At 40.7% G+C, this 18,305-nt stretch overlaps 2 protein-coding genes across 3 annotated transcripts in view; one reads left to right on the top strand and one right to left on the bottom strand.

Moving 5' to 3' along the window:
* Positions 1–1,102: 1,102 nt before the first annotated feature.
* hspe1 (heat shock 10 protein 1) lies at positions 1,103–3,485 on the bottom strand. The gene is made up of 4 exons (XM_067987795.1): positions 3,220–3,485; positions 2,070–2,234; positions 1,366–1,455; positions 1,103–1,275 (listed from the first exon to the last, which is right to left on the bottom strand). Exons 1-4 carry the CDS (start codon positions 3,220–3,222, stop codon positions 1,225–1,227), a joined length of 309 nt encoding a protein of 102 aa, XP_067843896.1. The 5' UTR covers positions 3,223–3,485; the 3' UTR covers positions 1,103–1,224.
* A 71-nt stretch (positions 3,486–3,556) lies between these two features.
* Positions 3,557–18,305, top strand: part of hspd1 (heat shock 60 protein 1) — an 18,740-nt gene continuing 3,991 nt past the window's right edge. The window contains exons 1-8 of one of the 2 annotated variants that reach the window (XM_067987792.1): positions 3,557–3,732; positions 4,399–4,575; positions 9,106–9,358; positions 13,825–13,907; positions 15,651–15,746; positions 15,906–15,999; positions 16,906–17,074; positions 17,456–17,555. In XM_067987792.1, coding sequence (XP_067843893.1) covers positions 4,402–4,575; positions 9,106–9,358; positions 13,825–13,907; positions 15,651–15,746; positions 15,906–15,999; positions 16,906–17,074; positions 17,456–17,555 — 969 coding nt within the window. In that variant the 5' untranslated portion in view covers positions 3,557–3,732; positions 4,399–4,401. Of the gene's footprint in view, positions 3,733–3,851; positions 3,972–4,398; positions 4,576–9,105; positions 9,359–13,824; positions 13,908–15,650; positions 15,747–15,905; positions 16,000–16,905; positions 17,075–17,455; positions 17,556–18,305 lie in introns of those variants that run through there. The other variant, XM_067987791.1, reaches the window with a different exon arrangement.

Below are 18,305 nucleotides of genomic sequence, written 5' to 3'. Positions count from 1 at the left end.
GCGGCTCACCACCACCTTCTCATGGGCAATAAATGCTGACCCTGCCAGCAATGCCCACGTCCCATGAACAAATAAAAAATATATTTTGGATGGGCAGTAGAGAATGAGTTTTAAAGGAAGCTGGAGGGGTGGATCAAAGTGAAGTGCTCAAAGGAGACAGTGCTACAGGAGTAGGAAGATTTCAAGGTGAGATTTGATGATTGGGGTCACAATAGTACCACAGCCATTTGGACAGGACAGGTGGCGATGCTTCAGTAAGGAGCAAGGTGTTCGTCAAGGCCACGGTGTCAATGCAATCATCCACAATAAGGCCGTGGATTGCGAGGGCCTTGTTTGCAAGTGAATGGACATTCTCGAGGTAGGTCATGATTGTTAATACACTGATTTCAAGGGGTCAGCGGTGGGAGGGGGTGATCAGGACAGTAAAGCGGTTGGCAAGATTAGCCCCCAGCAAGCTATAATCGAGGACAAGCTTATTTTCCATCAGATCATCACCCTTTATCCTATATATAAGCTAGCCCCGTATGCAAGACCAATATATTTTGGTAGAGGAGTATTATCCTACTATGCTGAGCTAACTGTTGCATAGTGATTACATCCTTACGGTGCAGGTCTTATGCTTCAGTAAGTGGAAGTGGCTCGATTGTTTAATTTTAATTGTGGATCAACAAGAAATGTGTGATTCTAATGGTCTTGTAAAGCTCAAATTCTTCTAAAAAAAATGATAAAAATTCCATCTCACTTAGACAACATGGAAGAGAGAATATACTGAAGTATATTCAAATGTATGTTTCATGCAATAATGAATTGATACTGCTGCAGATTACATTCCCTCTCCAACCTGCTGTCACAGTAACCAGCTTGGTAGCGTGTCCAGATGTCAAACAGATTTACCAAGTCATTTTACTGCCACCCTTTCAAAAAACATAGAATTTTAAAAGTGAATCAGCCACTTGTCTTCCTCAATGTTCAACAGTTTCGATTCACAACAGTTCATATTTATAGATTTAATACAAGACTCAAGTGTACCAAAAAGATTGTTTCCATATGTTTCATCAATTCTAAAGATGTATGCTGTTGCAGTAGGAAAGAGAAACAAAAGTGGGTTTAATGTTGATTTTATTGTACCAAAGCTCAAAAAAAATGGTATTTACAGACTGAAACAAAAAGACAGGTACTCCGTGGAATGATCAGTTTTATAAAACTGAGAGCAGCATCCAAAGTCTATGCTGTGTATTTTCCAAGAATATCTCCGTCTCTAAACAAGTAGTAATCCTGAGGGGGGAGAAAAAATATGCACAGATTATCAAGAGAAAAAAAAAACCCACTTATCCATATTCTAAAATACTAAGTAATAGTACTAACCTTATCATCTAAGACAACTTTAGTCCCTCCATATTCTGGCAGTAGAACTTTTTCACCAACTTTTACATTAACTGGTTGGATGTCACCATTCTGAAACAAAAATGCAAATGAACCAAATTATTAAAACATTCTTCAACATTTTGCAAATGCCAGTCCACCATTTTGTAACAAGTATTTTATATCGTTAAAACTTATAATTCACTGTCAATTTTCAGAAAATCCAGCATTCTAAAAAACTTTGAAGATGACTCAGAACACATGGGAGTTAAAAAGGACAAAAGTTATAGCTGTCCTTATGAAGTGTTCCTCAGTATAAGAGAATCAAAAGTTTACTGAGAATAAAGAGAACTCTGCATTCATATTTATGCTTGAAAGTGTTACTACTGTAACATGATTTTTTGAGAGAGACTTTCCATATGTATCTTATAACTCCCATTAGTGACCCATCACCTTAGAGGAGAGGCAAGATATTTCTCAGTGTTTACTAATACCTTGAATTAGGAACTATAGGAAAAGAGCAGTGTCCCCTCCCCACCCCCCTGGCAATCTTGCTTGACTTTCCAAGTGTATTTAATTTTAAAAATAGCAAGGCATCTTACCACTTGGCAATACAATGTCCAAATATGATGCATCAGGTTGGATTTTGTTAATTTATGATCACAAGAATGTAGGTTAATGGGACGTCACTTTCTAAGGAAACTGACCTTTATTCGGTTGCCAGGTCCAATCGCTACAACTGTTGCTTGAAGCACTTTCCCCTGGGATTTCTCTGGAAGCATGATGCCGCCTTTTGTCACAGTTTCTGCTGCAACCCTTTCCACCAAAACACGATCGAAGAGGGGCAGAAACTTCTTGAACGCCTGACCTGCCTATTGAAATCAAAAACACATTCAGTTACTTATTAACCAATAGGTTACAAATCACATATAGCCTTCCAAATCCAACAATGTTCTTTAATACAGTTTTACCATTAGTAGGGTTTATAAATAACGGTCAATACGAATAATGTTCAGAGGAAAGGGGAAATCTGAAACTGTTGGGTTACATCAAAGAGCTAAACTGTTGCCGCATCGTTAGCTTATTTTAATATGTAGCACTGTTGTACAGCTGGTTTCTAAATGTGACAAATAAATCTACACGAAATGGAAGTCACTACCATTTAAAATTATTATAAAGCGTGATCGAAATGTTCAAAAGATATTTTTGGACGGACTGATGTGGTTATACGTATGGACGTTTAGGTTTCGAAAAGAATTCGCCTAAAGACGTTAATAAGGGAAAACGGTAATGGTATTTTTCATTAAAAGGTGGTTTAAAATAAAGTCGAACACACTCATAAGACATTGGTCTTCAAACGGGCGTTTTCTCCCAAAATCAGAAAGGCTCATTTGACCTTGTCTGAAGGTTTGGGATCTACAAGGTCGTTGCACAAATACCCAAATATCAGTGCAGGATACAGAGTAACAAATATTTGTGTCAAGTTCTTCACAACACTTTTGTTGCAAACTGATTTCTGATACCGACACAAACGTGGATCAAAAGCACATTGTCATTCATTGCGACTGTAACCATCAGCGCTGTGGCGAATCTGTTCCCTTGCACAAGAAGGGAATATTTCAAGGAATTTTAAATTATAATTTTCTTGTACCTTCATAAAAATACAGAAATCAGTAAGTCATTTTGTATCCGACAGACGCTCACGTTTTTTTAAAAATGCAGCAGCATATCACATCATGATTAATTAATTTTTTTTTTAAAAAAAAGCAACAAAAACCTCATTTCGCTTATCGAGAACGACACACAACTGGTTAATTCTGTCTCTAAAGAAGGCTGAATTGGAATATCTAAACTTACCATCCCTGCTGTCGTTTGCAGAAAGCGCTAGAAATGAGCCACCTTCCTCGCTGCAGCGCCGACGATGGCAGACTCTCCACGTGAGGGGAAAATACCCTTCGAACCCGGCGACGTGACCTGGAACGTCAGGAGAATGTAACATTTAATCGGGCCGCGCGCTCCGGGCCGGCCGGGTCTCAGCGTTCCATTCGTCTTTCACGCTCACATTAAAACCCCGCTTTGGGGTTGTTTTTTTTTGTTAAATTGCAATTTTTAGGGAAGAAACACACAAATAAAAAAAAAATGGTTGCGCAACGGCCGTTAGATCAGACTAGACAATGTGCACTTTGACCTCGCCCACGCTGAGCGTGTGGAAGCTTCTGGAAGTCGAACCCCTGAACCAGCATATGGGCTCACCCGAACTCGAGTTGTAGCGAGAGGGGGAATCGCGCGGGTGCGTTGCCGCCGATCGTTTGCAGTTCAGGAATCCGCCGATTGCAGCGAGCAGCCTCGGCTATTTGTCGGTAAAATACCGTAAGTGGCTTCGCGTTACAAAAGGCTGTTCCTCGCGGGCCTATGCAGGGTGAGGGGCGGAGGCGAGGCGAGGCGCGGCGCGGCGCCCGGCTGCAAACCCACGTGTTCACCCAGGGAGAGCCGCAGAGAAAGGCTCCAGACTCGGGATCGTGCAGTTTGCGCGCAGTTGCTGAACCGGTCTCACGGGCAGGGCTGTCACTGTCTTATTAGTTTCTTTCCTTTTTTAAAACAAAATACTAGTAAGTGCGATCGTTTGGAAATCGGTTTGGGAAATAATTGTTAATTTTTTTATGTATAAAAAAAAACAAATTTTGCAAAATACGTGCACCTCTTTCCATGCCAATGAAACGAGGCAATGAATGAACGGCAGGAACCAGGGTTAATTGCTGGATATCTCGATTTGCACGACCTATTTGCAAACGTGAATGTTTTCTTGTATGGTTTGAGTCGGATTCTGATTAAACTACAGGGTTTTTTTTTTGCATTCCTCTTTATTTTGTGAAATGGTGCGTTACTTTGATTTGACCTTGTGACGTGCGTCCCCTCACGACATGTGGGGAGGCCCATGTTACTGACGCCAGATCCAGATTTCAGTCTCTTCTAAATTAATGTTTGTTTTGATTTTTAAAAAAATACCGATCTTATCTTCTCGTTTTGTTGCTGCAGAAAATGCTCCGTTTACCAACCGTTTTGCGCCAAGTGAGACCTGTATCTCGGCTGCTTGCACCTCATCTCACTAGAGCCTACGCCAAGGAAGTGAAATTCGGAGCCGAAGCCCGGGCTCTGATGCTGAAAGGTGTTGATCTTCTAGCTGATGCTGTAGCTGTTACCATGGGACCAAAGGTAGGTCAGCGTTCTGATCTGTCCTTAACCGGTTGGAATGCCTTCTACGATATAAATATTCTTATTACAAGCAAATCACAACTACATACATACACTTCACTACATAATACCAACGTTAACACAAATAGTATAGCTACTGTTGGTACATAATTGCTTTGGACATAAGATTTTCTTTGCAATTAAAAACAAGAAATGTTGGAAATACACAGGTATTTCAGCATCCATAGAGATCAACACTTCAGATGTAGACCCTTTGTTGGAGCTTGTAAGATAAATTAGCTCTAATGAAACTGAACAAATGGGAGGGAAGAGATAATTGGTAGAATTGCCAAATAGTTTTTTGAGAACCTTCAAAATATTTTTGCCACAGTTCATATTCTTCAATGTATCAGATCAGCATGAGCTCCCCATCACAAGTGGGTACTGAACTTTACAAACCAGAAGGTCCAAGGTTCAGTCACCAATCTGTTCTGAGTTAATTGATGTCAGCCAGGTAGGCCATTGTTAGGTGTGCTACAACTGGGCCTTGGTGCACTGAGCTTTTTTTTTGGGCTGCTGGATTTTGGACTTGTATGGAAACCCATGTTTTTAGATTCTCTAAACCAAGCTACTGAGAAGTCCACGTAACTAGAGTTTCTATGCCATCCAACACATCATTGACAAAGACATCAAATATAATGAGTGACAGTGGACAACTTTGCCTTGCACCTCTTTTGAAAAAAAGAAGCTCCCAACTACCACTGATCTTGCAGCTAGGGTTTTCATTCTGGATAAAGACCCAAGATTTGGCATATACCCTAATAACTGCAGCTTCTTCATGAAGGGTGCACGAGGCTCTAGGTAGAAAGCCTTACAAGAAATTGATGACAACAATGTCAGTGGTTTCCCTTGAGCTTTAAATATTGTGCAGTCTTGTGTAAAGCCACAACCTGCCTCATCCTCCCTTACAAGAATGAAATCTAGCATATTCCTTTTTAGTTACACCATGGTACTCCCAACACATCCAATTATACAAGTCACGTTAGCCTCTAACATCATCATAAGAGCCATTGATATGCACAAGATTTTCTGTCTCATTCTTCTGTCTCTTGGATAGAAACCAGTGTTGCACTTTGGATAGAAACCAGTGTTGGGAGAAAGCGATAGACCGAGTAATTATAGGCCAGTCAGTCTAACCTCGGTGGTGGGCAAATTATTGGAATCAATTCTGAGGGACAGCATAAATCGGCATTTAGAAAGGCACTGGCTAATCAAGGATAGTCAGCATGGATTTGTTACAGGAAGGTCGTGTCTGACCAACTTGATTGAATTTTTTGAGCAGTAAACAAGGAGGGTCGATGAGGGTAACGCGTTTGATGTAGTGTACATGGATTTCAGCAAGGCTTTTGACAAAGTCCCACATGGCAGACTGGTCAAAAAAGTAAAAGCCCATGGGATCCAAGGGAAAGTGGCAGATTGGATCCAAAATTGGCTCAGTGGCAGGAAGCAAAGGGTAATGGTTGACTGGTGTTTTTGCGACTGGAAGGCTGTTTCCAGTGGGATCCCGCAAGGCTTAGTACCAGGTCCCTTGCTTTTTGTGGTAGATGTTAATGATTTGGACTTGAATGATGGGGGCTTGATCAAGAAGTTTGCAGATGATACAAAAAATGTCTGTGTGGTTGATAGTGAGGAGGAAAGCTGTAGACTGCAGGAAGATATCAATGGACTGGTCAGGTGGGCAGAAAAGTGGCAAATGGAATTCAATCCAGAGAAGTGTGAGGTAATGCATTTGGCGAAGGCAAACAAGACCAGGGAGTACACAATAAATGTAGAGGAACAAAGGGACCTTGGAGTGCATGTCCACAGATCCCTGAAGGTAGCAGGACAGGTAGATAAGGTGGTTTAAAAAGGCATATGTGATACTTTCCTTTATTAGCCGAGGCATAGAATATAAGAGCAGGGAGGTTATGCTAGAACTGTATAAAAGACTAGTTAAGCCACAGCTTGAGTACTGCATACAGTTCTGGTCACCACATTACAGGAAAGATGTGATTGCACTAGAAAGGGTACAAGAGAAGATTTACGAGGATGTTGCCAGGGCTGGAGAATTTTAGCTGTGAGAAAAGATTGGATAGGCTGGGGTTGTTTTCTTTGGAACAAAGGAGGCTGAGGGGAGACTTAGTTGAGGAGTATAAAGTTATGCTGGGACTAGATAGGTCCTCCCTATCCACTCTATTTCCCTTAGCAGAGGGATCAGTGACCAGGGGGCATAGATTTAAAGTAATTGGTAGAAGGATTGGATGGGAGCTGAGGAGAAATTTTTTTCACCTAGAGGGTGGTGGGGGTCTGGAACTCACTGCCTGAAAGGGTGGTAGAGGCAGAAACCCTCAACTCATTTTAAAAAGTACTTGATTGAGAATTTGAAGTGCCGTAACCTACAGGGCTACAGACCAAGTGCTGGAAAGTGGGAATAAGCTGGATGGCTCTTTTTCGGCTGGCACACAGACACGATGGGCCGAATGGGGGCTTCCTGTGCCGTAACTTTCTATGATTCACTCTGCACAGCAATTCCTCAGCCTCCAAAGGGCAGCTGCAACATGAGTTTAGGGTTACTTGGCACTGATCTCTTAAGACCATAAGCATTTCTTCACCAATCTCCTCCTTGTGTAGGAATTCAGCACGAACATTGTTCACTCTTGCTGTTTTATCATTAACTAAAATACAAAGTGCAAGGAAGTTGCTTAGTTGCGGCTTTCTACTCCACTGGCTTTTGCATCCGTTATCATGGGTTCCACTATGGCCATTGGTTTGGGTGCAAACTCATTATAATATGCTCTTCAGATTTGAAGAACGTCGTCTCGTCAGTGGAAAAGTGATTTTAGGATCATCTGTGTATTTGTGAGCTTTTGGAATGAATGCAATCCACTGATCCTGCTTCGTTACACTAAGGACTCTTTTATAGCGTGATCACGATGCATCGTAATCCACCTGTGCAAAAACTCAATTGTCCAAAGAAACATCAAGGAGACTTATTTTTAAAGGGAACTCTGTTTTTGTCTAATGGTTCTCTTTCTTCATAGTTATCTTCAAAAGAGACCTGAGTGACTAGCAGGGATCTATCTTCTATTTGACTTCAGTTGTAGAGGCAAGAAAATTAGTGACCATCTCATCTGCAGCTGAGTCTGCCCTAATAGCAGTTACACAGACCTGGTCCTAGGCTTTGGGTCAGCAATATCCTTTGTGTCTATCTTAAGCATATGCCTTCCCTTCCAAAACCAAAATTTCAAACCATACCATTCAAGGTCCATGGGCTAAGCAATGGCAATAAATTACGTTTATGCTGAATTGCTCAACAGGCTATCTCTTGAGGACATTCCATGTTAACATCCCTCATCTTTGCCCATGTGTCAACTCGAAGAGCTTATCCTATCTGGGGGAAAAATGCGGCCTGCCCCACCCTGAGGAAGTGGGGGTGTTATGAATTTGGGTCTACCATTGGTTTCAGTTGCTCTCTTGGGCGGTTTGAGCACCTACCTCTTTATGGAAGTTAACTCCTGTTGCCCTCTGTACTTGTGGTAGTGGGACAGGGACCCAGAAGAATAATCACAAAACTCCATTGTGATCTGTGCTGGATCTCCAAAGGCAGACTGAGTTAACACCAGGTGAGGCAAAGCTTGGTTTCAAACCGAAGCTGCTTTATTCCACAGCAGATGAAACAGTGTCAGTATGATGAGTCATTTGGTATAATCTGTACTACTTCTGTTTGTGTACTGATAACGTAACAAAGAACACATTAGGGCTAGCCCACTCCAGTGGGCTATCTTACTCAACTTAAAAGAACAGTCTTTCTGCACCCTGTCCTACCATCCACAGGCTTTCTGCTGCTGTGCTTTCTTCCTGATGTCCGTGTTTTCTTCCTGATGGTCCGTGTTCTGGTCTTTTAAAGCCTCTTTCACAGAGATTAAAAAAGATTTCCAACACGAAGATGTGAAGTATCTGAAAAACCAGGCACAACAGCAAATTGTCTGTTGTTTTGGGCTCTGAGAGAAACAACTTACCATCTCTCATTTTAACCACCTCTCATTTGATCATAACCCATAGGACTGTCTTGAGCAGTTATATCTGTTTGCTCAAACCACATTTTCAAATCCTCTCTTGATAAATGGCCAAAGAATTCCAAACTGACGAGGGGTTGCAGGACCACGTTTATCTGAAAACTTTCTATTACTTGCAAACTGTTCACTGAGACTTGTGTGTTCACGAATGGGTTGATCCTAGTGTGGTCAATTAGCCCATTTTCCCAGAGTGAATGTCTGCCTTTGTTAGGAGGCACTGCTTTCAACCAGTTTACGACCTGGGTAGGGCTGGTAGCATGACCATTTGTAAGATGCCGGAAGGCTGCAGGAACCATACCATTCCACAGTCAGAGTCGGTGCTCCAGGGCATTTGGGGGCGAGGGGGGGGGTGGTTAAAACGGAAACAAAATATTGAAAACCAGATCCTACCACGTGTGTAACTAACAGTGGTCCAATATGTTAACTTTTTATCTAGGGTCGAACAGTCATTCTAGAGCAGAGTTGGGGCAGTCCTAAAGTGACAAAAGATGGAGTGACAGTAGCTAAAGCAATAGATTTCAAAGACAAGTACCAAAACATTGGTGCTAAGCTTGTACAAGACGTTGCCAACAACACAAATGAAGAGGCAGGTGATGGAACCACCACAGCCACAGTTCTTGCAAGAGCCATCGCTAAAGAAGGATTTGAAAAAATCAGTAAAGGAGCTAATCCCGTGGAGATTAGACGAGGTTAGTGTTTGATCATTCTTTGTATTGATTACCAAATACATCCATAATGAAATGATTTTTAACATAAAATATGCACTTTTCCAGCCTGAATACCATATCATACTAATACACTTTTCAATATAAAATGTTGCATGTGTATCACAAGTATTTGTGAGTCTCTAAATTGTCTAAATAAGCACAGCAACGTGCCAGAAACTGTAGTGAAATGAATGGCCAGTTAATCTGTTTTTGGTGTTAGTTAAGAGCAGTGGGAAAATTCCCTGCTCTTGAACAGTACCATAGGATCTCTAACTTTCACTGTTGCTGCTAGCTACAGGTGGCACCTCTCGCTCACCCGTGCTTTTTTTTTGCCTGCCGTCTCTCTTCCATGCGTGCCCTCTTCCCCCTCCTCTCCAGCCCCTCTCACCCTGAGTACTGCATTTAATCTTGACTTGTCGTGTGCAGCACCACAGGAGATAGACTAGTATAAACTAAAAATGAAAATTGTATCACACACCTGATTTCAAGTTATCCCTTTCTGGATAGGCTGCTGTGTAATGTTGATTGCGGCACAGCCCAATGCGGTCCAGTATTATGTTTGATATCATGTTCCCTGTTGTGAGTAAGAAGCACTTAAGTTGAACTGGTACTGGTGATACTCTTGTACAGCAGAGTAATACTGAATTATCATACAATGTTTATTAGGCACTTGTGTTGTACCTGGGCCTGTAGGAATTATGAGAGTTATTGTGATCACATTACCTTCAATACATGTATGCAGGTGTTTTTGTGGAATGTATCCTGTTTTAATTGATTCTAACCAACCAGCATGTTTTTTTTAGTAAATGTCTATAAAATAGGAAAACTGTCATATATGTTAATATTGCAAGCTGTGACTGGCCGGCGTGTATGCCCCTCAATTCAGAAGGTATACCTTTTGCCTGTGTTTTGAGATATGGAAAAAAATGATTAGCTAATAAAAATCCATTCCGATTATTACAAAGGAATGTCAAAAAGGATGGTCAGTGCTGAGTCAGCTGATCTCAACCAGGGTGGTGACGAGGGTGCTACAGTTTATCTCTGCAACTCCTAGTGGTGGGTGGTGGGGGGGGGGGGCGCAGCGGTGTGCAACCAATTAGGGTCCTGCTGCTTACCGCCATACAGTGACTCCTGCTGGAAGGTTTGTGGATGTCGAGTGGGGGCAGGATCTGCTCGGCTGTGACGCTGTTTCACTGAACCCACACATGAAGAATGGCCACTTCACAAGATTGATATGCATTCAGGAGATCTCCACTCATCCATCCAGGATAAAATATTTAAATTCCTTTCTCCACCCCCCCCCCCCCAAACATTTAACTGAACCTAGAACAAGTCTTGTACTTCCTTGCACTGCCAACCCGGAAGACCATTGCAGGTGTTGATAAATAAAGCTCTAGATTAACTTATGTATCTATGTATACTTCTCTTAAGGCTTCCTTTTGAAACTGAAGAGCTCAATTTCTTCAGTTTTTTTTTCTAGTAACTCTATCCTTTGACACCAGAAATCAAGCCTCATTTCTCAATGGTCTGTAAATTGCTCTGAGTGGTGAACCAACAGTGCTCACCGCTCATTAGATTTAAATTCACCCACCATGTTGCTGCGTTCTTTTTGGCGGCAACTTCTTTGAAATGCGAGTTCAGCGAACAACATCATTATTTCCTGGGCTGTGTGAGCGGGGAAAGGATCTCTACGTCCCCTCAACCAATCACCACTTAGACTAAAGACCAGGAGGTGCCCGATAAGGTTAGTAAATGTACTATAAAATGAGAGAAAGCAAAATAAAGAGAGAGTAAGATTAAAAGACTGAGATAAGAGACAAAGAAAAAAAAACTTTTTTAGATTTAATTTTTTTTTAAATTTAAATGTTCCAAAATCTATTAAAATCAGGAGTAATGAGACTCCACATTTTTAAAAGTTAATTTTCTGTGCCAGAGAGGTTGTTTGGCAGTCATTAATATTTACCATGCCATTAAAAGTTAGTTTAGACCTTAAAAAAAAAAGCGTACTTTTTTGTGGCAAGATTAGTTCGTTTCCATCTGGGCAGGAGGGCAAGTTTACGTTGGTCCGTTGATTGCAGCTGGCGAGGTCCTTTTAACATGAAGCTTTCAGATCACCGGTGAGTCAGGAAGAGCACAAGTTCCGGATTTCCACGTTTGACTGCGCATGTGCGATTGCCGGAACTTGCTCTTCGATTTGCCCATTAATAACGGTGAGTGCTGTTAGGCTCACCGTTGTTTTATGAGCAGTTACGTGTCCTATGTCTTGATGACCGATATTGAATACGGTACTCAGGGTTCACTCAGCAGGGCACAGTGCAGTTTCAGCGTGACCTCTCCCGAATGACTCATTTGATCTTGCAATATAATTAAGCTTTTTTTTCGCTTTGTTTATTGCTGATTTGGTGTTAAATACTGAACCTATTATTGTGCCCAATCCCTTTCTTCTAAAATTATTTCCACCATTCATAGAATGCTTGCGACATTCACTTTTCCTACCAGCGTGCAGAACCGTGGACTTAACCGTATTGAATTTCATCTGCCATTGATTTGACCAATTCCCAACTTATTGAACTCCTTTTGTAGGTCACTGGCTGCTTTGTCCATCTCAACATCCCCCTAGTTGATTATCAGTCTGTGGACTTAATTAATTTGCATTAGGTTTATATATTTATATGTCTAACTGATGTAGATTAGGAGCCGTAGGGGACCATAGCACTAAATTCTGGGTGACTCCACTCGGTATTCTTCCCTCTCCCCACACACCCTGGCATCACTCCCCTAACAAGTACCTGCTACTTTCTTTCCTTCTAATTCCTTATACACGCTTGGATTTTGCCACAAATTCAGACTGCTTTCAGCTTCGGTAGCACCCTTTCTTGATCTTTATCTCAGTGGAATTGTACTTGGGTGAGATACCCTTGGGTGCTCGTGCCCATCAAATTGTACCCCAGAAGGTACAGTGCATTTCAAAAAGTCTGTTAGTACAGTTGTATTAGATTCCTCATGCAGCAACTATCGGACCTGATTTAACCCTTGCTGTTTTGGGGCTTATTTGAAATGTTTTAACTTAATTTTAACCTCCTCACATTTTAAATTTTTTATATTCAGCTGTCAAATTTGAGTGTTCCCCACACCTAGTATAAAATTCTTCAACTAAGCTATATAATGGGTAGGACACATGCTGTGCTATCCTTAAAATCTTGTATCAGTCACACACCTGCTGTTGGAGTTGCTTTTCAACTAATAAGCAATTTCTAAACGAGGATTGGAGCAGGCATTCTGGCCACTGGGTGGTGCTGTGGTAGAAATATTTTTCTGTGCAGCGGCACCATCAAGTGATCAGAATGGGGTACTACAAGGTTCTCTGTTACCACTTTGCTGCAATAGCCATGGCATTTTTATAGTAACTTATGGGGAATCAATTTTGTATTTTGCTTAAAAAAATCAGATGAAAATAATCTTTCTGTGGGACTTCATCCCTGGCTCTGTTCAGAAATAGTTTATTGCACTTTTTTTTAAAAAAGATGAATTATTCAGTAATTTGAATTATGGTCCACAAATAACACTGTAAAGTGGTGTATTTTAAGTTTTAAAAAATTAAATTATCAGTTAATTTGAATTAAGAGTATACAATACGTAAATAATTAACTAAAATAATTCAATAATTGACCAAGATTGATCAAAGTAAAATGTTAAAAATTAGTAAGAAAACAAATTAAACTGTGAAGCCACGGTGAACTTTGCAAGAAGAAATTTATTAAACACTTCCCTTTCTGAAATGCCGGAATAAAAATCAGCACTTGCAACTGCTGCTTGTTTGCTGTCAAGGAACCTGATGTCTGAAAGTGATGGTGTGTTATTGTGATTAGAAAATGTATTAGGCCAAGGCCTGCAATAAGGAGTGGAACCAAAGAAACAAATATACATGCCCACAGAGCCATAGTGGCAAAATTGAGACTTTCAGGAGATATTGAGATCCCAAAAAAGGGTAGAGATCCTGAGTCTCAATAAGATCCTGCTGCAATTTTTGTTTTGGTTAAAGAGAGAAAAATTGAAGAGAATGAGTCAGCAGTGTGCATAAGCAAGTAAACAAGTGCAAGAAATTGGTATAATTGGATCAATATCTCATATTGCATGCTGCTCCTGCACCAGTTACCATCTTCTGACTATGTTGATTATACTTGACAAAAAAAAGACTGCCCATGGAAAGTTGTCCATTAGTAATGTCACGTCCGAGGTAAAAGATTTGCAAAACTATGCAAATTTACAACATTGTGTATACATTTGATGTTTTACTGACTTGTACTTTTTTGCACACTTCAGCAGACAGGCTTTAAAGCATGAAAATGTAATTTTATAAATATGCCTATTTGTGATCTAGATATTTTAGCATAAATTGTAAAACCATGAACAATTTTGATGTGCCTGTTAACTTTTTATCCTTGTAGGTGTAATGGTTGCTGTAGATACTGTAATTGATGAACTGAAAAGATTGTCCAAACCAGTTACAACCCCAGAAGAAATTGCTCAGGTATTTGTGTTTCAAGTAATACAGAACTGAAAAGTGCTGTTCACGATAATATGTTGCTATAATATATTACGTACAAATACACCCATCCTGACATTGATCCAAGTTGCAGAGAAGACATTCATCTGGATGGTGCGAGATTTCCTACACTGTAATTAAAAAGAATGACTTCCAGTGGCACGTTCCTGGATCAAAATCTCTTTTTTTCACCGCTTAGCTTTAGTGAGTACTGATAACTAACCTTTCAAATCGTCAAGATGTTTGGCTGATTCGGCTACAATGCAATGATTCCAAACAATTCAATGATACCACTTACCCCGGGACAAATTTGGGGGGCAATCCTTTGCACATTTGCAGGTGGACTTGGCTTTAACTACATGGCTATAATACCCAAATTCTTTGCCTGGTACAAAAAGAACGCGCGCACTCGTTTATGAAAACTTGAATAGATGCAGTAGCCTACCCATCTCAATTTTAGGGGGGGTTGAGTGACCACACCAAAAGTGAAAATGCTCCCTTGTGGCTGCGTTCGTGTCCTGTGCCAAGACTTGATGTCTGTGGTGTATGTTTATTCATGACCTTGAAGTTTTTCTTGCACAGTTTGGTCAATCAGGCTGATATCGAATGTTTTTGGGTTATGTTTTCTGGCACTTTGTTGCAACGTTTTTAGCTGTAGAATTCACATAGTGGATTCAGAGCGAGGCACAGGTTTCTGATGAATCTGACGATGAGGGAAAGAAAACTGAGTAACCCCAGGCACAAGGCTTATATATAGCGTGGGAAGTTATGACCAATGTCACTGATTTGTGGTTTTCACAGAAAAATGGAAGTAATCGTGGAATATAATCTCCACAGTTCTGGTTAAAAATTCCATGTAAAAAGGGCATTCAAAATGGTAAAACATTGGCACTGACAATGACTTGAGATGCCAGCATTAATGGGCAATATAGATGTGTTTTCTTTTAATGTGTAGGTTGGCTCCTATTAGTGTACTTAAAACATCTATAAATAAGAAAGGGGGTGGGACCAATTGGATAGCTTTCAAAGGCATGATGGGCCAAATGGCTTCCTTTTCTCTCACTCACTATTCCCTTCTCGCTTTGGGGAGACCAAATGCAGATTAGGTGACTATTTGCTGAAAACTTTGTCTGCAAATGCCCATGGCCTGCCACTCTGGTTCCTGCCCCCTTTCCCATTCCCACTCTGAGTTCTCTATCTTTGGCCGTCTGTGCTGTTTCAGTGCAAGCTTCAGGAGCAGTACCACCTTTTTCTTCCTGGGCACTCTGTGTCTGAACATTGGCCTGGAATTTTCTCTGAGCTGCTCCCACTCCACTGCCGTAACTTTGGACACTCCGTTTATGTGCATTAACAGGGTTTCCAGTGAAGTTATGGCGGGAGAGTGGGAGTAGCTCCAAGGAAATTCTGGGCCATCAACTTTATTAAGTGGAGACCTTAGCTATCTCTCCTATTTACTTTTTAGCAGGGGGTGCTGATGACTATGTACGTATTCTTTCATGTTATGCAGGCCAAATCAGTAAACTGTAGCTAAATGAGGGATTTGTTTTACAATGGTCGATTGCATAGCAACTTCATTTTAACCTGTCAGGGTAACACTATTGTACGTGCTGCTACCTGTGTTCATTTTGAATATACTTGTAGCCATTGATGAATGCAATACAGCATAACCGTCTCCTTAATCATTCTAACCCAGTGTTCTCAAGAAAACTGACTTCCTTTTTGTTACAGGTAGCAACTATTTCAGCCAATGGAGATAAGGAAATTGGTGACCTCATCTCTGATGCAATGAAAAAAGTTGGGCGCAAGGGTGTCATCACTGTCAAGGCAAGTACAATTGGTTAGAGCGATTACAGTGTTGACGTAGGCAGAAAAGTTGAATTTCTATGCTTTCTGTTTCAGATAGAAACCATGCTACCATTCTAAGTCTTTTAAAAAAGGTATTGTGTATTCTAATGGTTTCCTTGTTAAATATTTTGTGAACAGGATGGCAAAACTCTCCATGATGAGCTTGAACTTATTGAAGGAATGAAATTTGATCGAGGTTACATCTCGCCGTACTTCATCAACACAGCTAAAGGTATGTAATTCCTCCTTCAGGCTGCCTCTGATACAACTTACAACTGGTTCCTACTTGTATCTTTATAGGTTTGTTTTAAAAAGTACCCAGGAAAATACCACACAGACTGCTTCAGTAATATTATTGGCATCCTTTCTCTTTCCCCTTCCCCTTCCTCCGCCAAAAGATGTTGATTGTTGTCAGGATATAAATCTGCAGGAGCTGACTACCATTACTTCCAAGCCACATACCATCTGGACTTGGAAATATATCGCCGTTCCTCCATTGTCACTGGGTCAAAGACCTGGAACTCCCTTCCTAACAGCACTGTGGGAGAACCTTCACCACATAGACTGCAGTAGTTCAAGAAGAAGGCCCACCATCACCTTCCCAACTAGTGATGGACAATAAATGCTGGCCTTGCTAGCGATGCCCATATCCCAAGAATTATTTTTTTTAAAAGGCGGTCTTCTGGTAACTTGCCAGAGTGACCTTTCTTTGCATAAGCCTAGAAAGTGAGTCTTTTGTAAACTATTCGACCATGAAGGGTGCTCAAACTTGCCCTCTCCTTGGTGCATTTGTCCTCTCCGCTTAAAGGAGATACTATTGACTTAGCTTGGTCTTGGGGAACATGTGGTTTTATTCATAATGTAAAGTAAATAGCCTAATGCATTTGTTTTGAGCAGTTCCATTCATACCAACTTTTGGATTGGTTTGGCAGGTTAATTCTTGGCTGCCCTTTTCCCTCTTTGCTCCTCCCCACCAAGGGGAAGATCAAATGTGAGTCCTACCCGGTACTCGAACTCTCAAACCTTTGGATTGGAATTTAAGCATGAGTATTCCCAAATGCTGAATTAGTCAAATATCTATATTGATAATATGTTTTTAATAAAGAATGTTACTTAAATCCTAGTTTATTTTTAACAGGCCAGAAATGTGAATTCCAAGATGCGTACCTTCTGCTCAGTGAGAAGAAAATCTCAAACGTACAGTCCATTGTGCCAGCCTTGGAGATTGCCAATGCACACCGTAAACCTCTAGTTATTGTTGCTGAAGATGTCGATGGTGAAGCACTCAGCACGTTGGTTTTGAATAGGTTAGTTTTCCTGCCCTCATTCAACTAGAAAGACCTAGAAACTAAAATTTAAACTAGGTGGAATTGTACTTTTGTAAGTCTTATGAGCTTGTATTATGTTTGGGTTAAACATCAAAACTGATGTGTTTGTGCGGAATGATCAACAGTCTGGAGTGAATTAGGTGTGTGGGGATGCCACCTGTGTGCTTTCAAGCTCAACACCATTAACGGTTTGCTAAACATTTTCATAGCACCACTTTTTTTTGTTGCCGAAAGAACTAAAATTTAGTTATTATTCCATCCCGTTTGTATTAATTAAAATGCAATTAATCCTAATTAGTGTTTTTATATATAAAAAAACTTATGTATATTTTTAAAAATTTCCTCAACTCTAATCTTCAGGCTGAAGGTTGGCTTGCAAGTTGTGGCTGTTAAAGCACCTGGATTTGGTGACAACAGGAAGAACCAACTGAAGGACCTGGCCATCGCTACTGGTGGTACAGTGAGTAGAGTCAACTAATTCTTTTAAGTTTTTTTTAAAAAATAGACTTGTATAGAGGAAATGCAATATATTACTTCAGTACGCATGGAATTACGACTACTGTTTGGAGAATAAACACAGACTGGTTGGGCCAAGAGGTGCTGTAATTTTATAACCCCTCGCCAATACCAACCTTTATACTTCATGAGGGTTTTGTCAGTAACATTTGTCTGAAGTTTTATATTTGCATACAAGGCAATCCCCCTCAACTTTGAACTGACAAACAGTATCAAATTTCTCACCTCATACACAAGTATGATTATTGTATTGTAGTATTATTGCATTTTGTATAATACTACAATGAGGCCTCCTTATTCTTCCTACCAAACTGCACCAGCTGATACTTGCCTATATTGAAATTCATTTGCCAATTACACACCTATTCTGCAAGTTTATTAATGTCTTCTTGCATTTTGATGCATTCTTCCTTTTGTATTACCTGCACCCCTCAATTTGGTGTCCGCAAATTTTGAAATTGTACTTCTCCAGAGTCCAAATCGTTAATGTAATCTGTGAGCAACAATGGTCTCAGCACCGATCCTTGTGGAACACACCTTTCCACCTTTTGCCAGTCTGAGTGGTTATCCTTAACTCCTTCTCTCTTTTTTCTGTTTTGTAGCCAACTTGCTATCCATTCCGCTACTTGTTCCCCGACTTCACATACTCCGACCTTAATCATTAGTCTACAGTGCGGTACCTTATCGAAGGCCT

Source organism: Heptranchias perlo, chromosome 7, assembly GCF_035084215.1.
Source record: "Heptranchias perlo isolate sHepPer1 chromosome 7, sHepPer1.hap1, whole genome shotgun sequence".
Lineage (NCBI taxonomy): Eukaryota > Metazoa > Chordata > Chondrichthyes > Hexanchiformes > Hexanchidae > Heptranchias > Heptranchias perlo.
This window is presented reverse-complemented; position numbering and strand designations above follow the sequence as displayed.